This window comes from Cebus imitator, unplaced genomic scaffold (assembly GCF_001604975.1).
Source record: "Cebus imitator isolate Cc_AM_T3 unplaced genomic scaffold, Cebus_imitator-1.0 Scaffold109, whole genome shotgun sequence".
Taxonomy (NCBI): Eukaryota; Metazoa; Chordata; class Mammalia; order Primates; family Cebidae; genus Cebus; species Cebus imitator.
In genome coordinates, this window is record NW_016107424.1 from 4,716,674 (window position 1) to 4,724,909 (window position 8,236).

The 8,236-nt window shown below is 35.9% G+C and overlaps 1 protein-coding gene across 8 annotated transcripts in view; it reads right to left on the reverse strand.

The window, feature by feature from the left end:
* Positions 1–8,236, reverse strand: part of RAD54B (RAD54 homolog B) — a 111,041-nt gene that overhangs the window by 81,597 nt on the left and 21,208 nt on the right. For all 8 annotated transcript variants that reach the window (XM_037741870.1, XM_037741871.1, XM_017538111.2 and 5 more), the window contains exon 3: positions 7,392–7,560. In XM_037741870.1, coding sequence (XP_037597798.1) covers positions 7,392–7,560 — 169 coding nt within the window. The remainder of the gene's footprint in view (positions 1–7,391; positions 7,561–8,236) is intronic.

An 8,236-nucleotide genomic window follows, 5' to 3' on the forward strand; every position in this document is an offset into this window, starting at 1 on the left:
AAAAAAAAAAAAAAAAATTTACTATTAAATTTGGTCCCTTTTTGATAGACCGGTTACACAGAAATGCAATTAATAGGTAAATATATTTAGGATAACAATAACCAAGTTTTTTGCTATGAAAGAAGGGGCTGCAAACTAAAATGAATCCTGGGGTACTGAATTAGAATTAGAGGTATTGGTATGAGCTTGTGGTTTTTAATATTTACAGGTAAATATACATATAATCATATATAGACTTCCTAGTTTTGATTGCTGGAAGAGCTAAAAGCAATAACACTGCAGTATCAATGAGTACACCTAGTGCTCAGTTCTTGGTTTTTAAATATACTTCTCCACTAAAAAAGAACTAGGGCTCTTGAATTATTTCTAGAGCTGAGGCAGGAAAGATCTTATTGTGCCAGAAGCACAAAAACGCTCAAAAATTGATGGGGATTGTCAAAAGGACAAGGAGCCCTGGTAAAGGGACTCCCACTGGCCAAATCTGAGGCAATCTAAGCATCATAATAAATGATAGTAACAGACTATAACCCACTGAATAAAATAGACATTTATGAATCCATAAAAACAAATTAACAAATAAATGGGGGAGAAGGGAAAGCTCTTCCTTGCAACAGAATGCCAACTAATAAATAGAGATGGAACGAGAAAACCAACATTTGACAAACAATTATAGTAATAAATTTCAGGTAAGAATCAGCAGTTTCAAGGTAACTCCCCATCGATACTTACTAATTACAAAGGTAAAAAGAATTTTATAGTGAAGAAACCCTGCTGACACCAATATATTCAAATAATCAAACTTATCACCAGTAATGGGATAAAGTGACACCATGTGCCTTCTGATGATATACTAAGAACTATTTCTGTGATATTTCTGCCAAAAATGTGCAAACTAAATCTAATTATAAGGAAATATCAAACCCAAACTGATGCGCATTCAACAAATGATTAGTCTGTACTCCTTAAGTTAGAGTCACAAAATATAAACAAAGACTAAGAAAATGTTCCAGATCGAAGGCAACTGAAAGACATGATGACTAAATACAAGACATATCCTGGTCTAGCAGAAAAAAAAAGTTTATTTATTCATTTTTAAATTTGTTTTTTTCATAAAGGACACTGTCTTAGTCCATTCAGGCTGCTATAACAAAATACCATAAACTGGGTAGCTTATAAACACTAGAAATGTATTTCTCACAGATCTAAAGGCTGGGAAGTCTAATGAAGCTTCACCCTCATGGCCCAGTCACCACTCAAAGCCCTCAATTCCTAGTATTAATACCATCACATTAATGCTTAGGTAACCACATATGAATTTTGGGGAGACAGAAACATTCAGACCATAGTATTGTATCATTGTTAGTATCTTGATTGCGACTATTGTACTTGCATACTTTATTATATAGTAGCCTGTCCTTGGTTAGGAAATACATACTGAAGAATTTAAGGTGACAGAGCATTATGTCAGTATCTTATTCTCAACTGGTTCTGAAACATTATACATATACATACAATACACACAAAAACATTAAATTAGTGGAAGTTTTTTATATTATCCTTAATTTTTTCTGTAATTTTGAAATAATCTTTAGTATCAAAAAGTTTACATTTAAAGAACAAATATAAACTATTAGATTGCCAAATATCAAAAATGTAAATATATATTTACATACAGATTGAGCATCACAATACATGATAAATGCATTCCTCATGCATTGCTGATGGGAGTATAAGCCTGTACTAACCTCCGTTGAAGGCAATTTATCATTATCCACCAAAATGCTAAATGCACATACCTTGTGATAAGTATCATACTCCAAGGTAATTATCTGTGAATTGAGTCTCCTATAGAAATGTGTATATTATATAGGTATTTATTGCAGCTTTGTTTGTAATAACAAAAGATCCCAAGCAAACTAAATATCCATTAATAAGACATTGGTTAAGTATATTTGACACATCCACACAATAGAATTTGTTTTTAAAAATAACATAGATCTGGCTGGGTGCAGTGGCTCATGCCTGTAATCCTAGCATTTTGGGAGGCTGAGGTGGGTGGATCACTTGAGGTCAGGGGTTCAAAAACATCTGGCCAACATGGTGAAAACCTGTCTCTGCTAAAAATACAAAAAAATTATCTGGGAGTGGTAGTGGGCACCTGTAATCCCAGCTACACAGGAGGCTGAGGCAGAAGAATTGCTTGAACCCAGAAACAGAAGTTGCAGTGAGCCAAGATCACGCCACTGCACTCAAGCATGGGCAAAAGGGCAAGACTCCACTATCTCAAATAAATAAATAAGTTATAAATATATTGACAAAAAGATTTCAGTATATACTGTTGTTGTAAAAATGCAATGTATAGAACAAGGAAGCTAGTAAACAATTATTTAGATGGAGAGAAAATATATATGTACAAACATGTTTCCAAATATGTAGAATACTTCAAAAAAGACATACAAAAAACTAGCAACTGGTTACCTCTGGGGAAGGGAACTAGATAGCTAGATAACAGGGAAGGGAGACCTTTTACTATATCCTTTTTTATTTTTTTGAGACGGAGTTTCGCTCTTTTTTGCCCAGACTGGAGTGCAATGGTGCAATCTTGGCTCATTGCAACCTCCACCTCCCGGGGTTCAAGCAATTCTCCAGCCTCAGCCTCCAAAGTAGCTGGGATTATAGGTGCACACCACCATGCCCAGCTAATTTTGTATTTTTTGTAGAAACAGGTTTTTACCAGGTTTGCCAGGCTGGTCTCAAACTTCTGAACTCAGCTCATCCACCCACCTCAGCCTCCCAAAGTGCTGGGATTACAGGTATGAGCCACCACAACTGGCCAACTTTTTATTATATTATTAACACCTTCGGAGTTTTTTATCATGTGCATGCATTACCTTTTTTAAAAAAGTCACAAGGGACTGACTACATATTGTATGATTCACTTTGCATGGCATATCCAGAACAGGTAAATCCTCAGAGACAGAAGGTAAATTAGTGGTTTCCAGGGACTGCAAAAAGTGGTGTGAAAGGAGAGTGACTGCTTAATTGATCTGGGGTTTCTTTTAGAGACAGAAAAAATGTTCTGAAACTAGATAGAAGTGACAATTATACAAGACTGTAAATATCCTAACTGCCACTTAATTGTATGCTTTAAAATACTTACTTTATGAATTTTATTATATATATTTTATCACAATAAAAACAAACATTTATGAATATAAATAAAACCAATAAAATATTTAAAAACATTAATTTCATGATAGGGATATTTTGCTGACATTAAACTGCTAATTACATATAAATATGATACCAACAGATTTGACACACATCTTTTGTGGTGTTTTTCTTTTTTTTTTTTTAATTTTTTTTTCTAATTTAAAGACAGGTTTTCGCCATGTTGGTCAGTCTGGTCTTGAACTCCCGACCTCACGTGATCCGCTCACCTAGGCCTCCAAAGTGCTTGGATTATAGGCGTGAGCCACCACACCCGGCCATTTTTTGTGTTTAACAAGGCTTTTCTCCAACAAGGGATGTGATGGCTTAATTCATTCACCATCCCTATTGGAATATGGGAAAACTTCATTTGGCAACAGTATACAACTTATACATTTGTCTACTTGTTCTCATCTGCAGGCATAAAATCTTGTAATGGCACTCAATTACAAGGCAGCTATTGAAAAGATCTAGCACAAGCATATACACTTTTATTCATATCATTTAAAAGAAAACACAAAAGTCTAACTTATCCGAGAACGTATAAACCCTTGAGAATACATCCAACCATCTCCAAGGACCTAAGACGCACTTGAGAAACATTTAGCAAATCTCTCCACCAGGGAAAGACCGTTATATCTTTAGTCTTCCACTCTTCACTACCTTTTTCCTCTCAGTCTACAACATACTACCTTAAAACAAAACAAAACTCTCTGGTCCCCTACCACTCCTTGAGATACTACTTCTTTCACAACCATATTTATTTATTTACTTACATACTTTATTTACATACTTTACTCACATTCACTTCCTCCACTGGCCTGTTTTCATTCATCACATATCCATTACAGCATGACTTTTGTTCCAAAACACTTTTGAAACTAATCTCTTAAATATTACTGCAAACTATAATGTTCCAGTAGCCTCTTTGTGGCTACTTGACTTCTCTGAAGCACTCTGAAGCCAAAAGACAGCCAAGGGACTCAGCTACAGAAAACTCTAAGTTTCTCAGCATCTCTTCCTTCAGTCTCAAAATGCTTTTGAATCCACGTAGTTTGATTTAAAACCTCAACAAGGTTTTTCACAGTTTGTATGTCACAGTTTTATGAAGGAGATGCAAGTAAACAGATAACAGAAGATAGCACAGTCTCCTCTTATAGTTCTTCAGAATGAGAAAGAATAAAAAAAAAAAGTTTCTCGTTTTCTAAAGAAACTATAGCTCTGAATATTCAACGTCTGGGGCATCGTATATTCATTTCTGAGACTCCTGTAACAGAGTACTACATACTGGCTGACTTTAAACAACAGAATTTATTCTCTCTCAGTCTGAAAACCAGAAGTCCAAAATCAAGGTGTCAGCAGGGCCATGCTCTCTCTGAAGGCTCTAAGGGAGAATGTTTCCTTGCTTTTTTTTTTTTTTGAGACAGAGTCTTGCTCTGTTGCCAGGCTGGAGTGCAGTGGTGCAATCTCGGCTCACTGCAACCTCCGCCTCCTGGGTTCAAGCAATTCTTCAGCCTCAGCCTCCCGAGTAGCTGGGACCACAGGCACGTGCCACTACGCCCAGCTAATTTTTGTATTTTTAGTAGAGACGGGGTTTCACCATGGCCAGGATGGTCTTGATTTCTTGACCTCGTGATCCGCCCGCCTCGGCCTCCCAAAGTGCTGGGATTACAGGCGTGAACCACCGCGCCCAGCTTTCCTTGCTTCTTTCTAGCCTCTGGTGGTTGCCAGCAATCTTGAGTTGTTATTCCAATCTCTGCCTCCATCATTGTGTGGACTTTTTCCCTAATGTTTCTATCACTCTCTTCATAAAGACACCAGTCATTAAATTTAGGGTCTACCTTAATCCGGTATGACTATCTTGATTACATCTGCAAAGACCCTATTTCCAAATAAAGTCATGGGCACCAAGGCTTAGGACTTTAACATCTATCTTTAGGAGACACAATTCAAGCCACTACATTTCCCCTCTACCAGGATATGGTTTTTAAAAGCCCAGGCTCAAAAGTACTGAACTAGATTGTTCATGAAAAAAAAAAAGACCTGTGGAGCTTGGACCAAAAAGATAGAAGTGGGCCCTTCTACCACAAACCCAGAAGAAACCACATTCCCTAAGCTTTGGGGGAAGTCATTAGTGATAGACCTGTATCTTCGTTCTCACACAAAGAATATTATCTGCAAACAGGTAGTGTTATGAAGAGACTCAAAGTTTCCAGTGAATTCAAGAAATGAAAATGTACTTATCAGAGCTCTTTCAGCTAAAAGTGAAACCAAACTTAAACTAGCTTAAGCAAAAATAATATTAACAATGAACTAAATATTATGAATTACTATTAATCTTGTTATAATAACAACGTGTGGTTATGCAGGAGAAAACATTTATTTCAAGAAATACAAGGGTAAGTGATTAGAAATAAAGTGGCATGATATATGCAACTTATTTTCAAAAGGTTGAGGGGAGTACATATACACAGAGAGAAACAAAGCACACAAATGAGGCAAAATGTTAGTAACTGGTGAATTTAGGATGTTAATTGGATCGTTCTTTCAACTTGAGAATATGTAGGAATTTTTCAGAAAAAAGGTGATAGGGGAAATGACATATTTTATTTAACTGGGATATACAAGTTTGTAGCTCACTGCAAGGTAGATTAGATCTAGAATGAAAAGGATGTGAAAGGGTGAGTGGATACTAAATAGGTCTCCATCTCTATGCTTTTCTATACACTACATCCCTCTCCAACAATCCACCATAGAGAACAAAACATTTCTCACAAAGCTCTTTCCCCCAGTTTAACCTCTCTCTGAACAAGAGACAGGAGGGTATCAGGAGGTTGGCACAGGTTCCCCAGTCCAGTGAATGTACTAAATCAGAGAAAGGATTAAGGGATTAGGAGTTGAGTAAATTAACTCCCTCTTTATTTTATCTTAACTCTTAGCTCCCTTCTCAAATTTAGCAGGGAAGAGAATGAGAAACTATAGTAGAACACAAATAAAGCTCACGATCAGTAACATAGAAGGTATTATATTCCAGAATCTAACTGTCGTTTTCTGGTAAAGAAATTAGAAAAGAACTGGGTATACATGGATCATTATCTACCTCAGCCTTAAAGTAGAAAAGAAAACCTGGGGAAACAGAATAGTCACATAACAAAGATGTTAGGAAGGAAGAAGGGGGGAAAATAGGAGAGAAAGAAGAGACAGAAAATCAGTAAGATAGAGCGGCAGCTAAACTGCCATGTCTAGAGCTGCTCCTAGGGATCTTTCTATAATGAACCAGCTCAAAAAGTCTTTCTAGACCTCGCTCTGACATTAGTCACAGCTTTTGAAAAGTTATGAGGAGCACATAAATGGCACTAAGATAATGGCCAGGTAGGTAAATACAGAATTCCTTTCTGTACATACAACATACAAACCCATTCACAGGTAAAATTCATTAATCATCAGAAAGTCCAAGAACTTCCTTCAAAATGGTTAAGGGCTTAAGGCACTTTGTTGATTTGCGCTGGTATCATAAGGATGGCAGCTACTATTCTGTAACCCAACAGATGGGGCCGGCTGGCTGAATCTGTTCATTCAACCAAAAAATAAACAAAACGTAATTTGGAAAAATACAGTCTTGATGGCTTTCACAAGGTCAAATAAACATCTATTAACCATCTTAATTTTTTTTTTTTAGTTACCTAACAAATAGTGATCTCTTACAGATACAAAAAGAACCATAATCATTTCAACTCAGTTCAACAACAGAGGAATGGAGCATCTGTTAAATTCTTGATTTCCATGCAAGTATATATCTTAATAATTCAACTCTGATTCAAAGTACTCCAAACCATAATGAATTAACAGTTAACTAATTTCAAGTTCAACTCTCCAATTTTAGTTCCTATTAACATGCTTTCTAGAAAACAAATTTTAAATCATATCTTTAAACATGATCTTGGTACTTGAGGAAAAGATCACATTTGACCAAGTTTACAATAAACAGTTTTAAGCATACATCTACTATAAAGTACATTTTAATCACAGTATAAATTATAACAATAAAAAACCTGAACTGCCAACAATCTAGTATTACATCAACAATTTTCTAATATAATATATTCATTCTTAAATCATAATTAAAAGAATACTATAATACTATGGGTCAATTATAAACATTATCAATAAAAAAGTCTTACCTGTATGAGGTGGAACTAATGTTGCCATTGTAGGTGCTTCCAAATATTTTCCACTGCAATTATCTCTGTAATTAATTTCTCTAGTACTTTCTTCAGTAGGCAGAAGATTTAAACTGCATATTCTAGGATCATTTTGTGACGAGAAAAAGGTGTTATTATTTGCAGCACCCTAAAAGAGCCAAATATATATTTAAATCAGAAATCAAATTTAATTTCCTGTATTTTTACAAAAAGTTTGTAATTTAACATGAGCTACCAGCATATAAACATATTATATATATATAAAAAATATATTATATATATATATATATATATATATATATTAGAACTAAATATTTTAAAATAAATTAAAATCTGCCAGGCATGGTGGCTCTCGCCTGTAATCCCAGCACTTTGGGAGGCCAAGGCAGGTGAATCACTTGAGGTCAGGAGTTTGAGACCAGTCTGGCCAACATGGTAAAACCCCATCTCTACTAAAAATATAAACGTTAGCCAGGTGTGGTGGCAAGTGGCTATAATCCTAGTTACTTGGGAGATTGAAACAGGAGATCCCTTGAACCCAGAAGGCAGAGGTTGCAGTGAGCCAAGACTGTGCAGTCCAGCCTGGGCAATAGAGTGAGACTCAATCTCAAAAAAAATTAATTGATTAATTAAAATCTAATTTTTATTGCTTGTTCTTAGAACTATTTTAAATTGGCCGGGCGCGGTGGCTCAAGCCTGTAATCCCAGCACTTTGGGAGACCGAGGTGGGTGGATCACAAGGTCAAGAGATCGAGACCATCCTGGTCAACATGGTGAAACCCCGTCTCTACTAAAAATACAAAACATGGCCGGGCGCGGTGGCT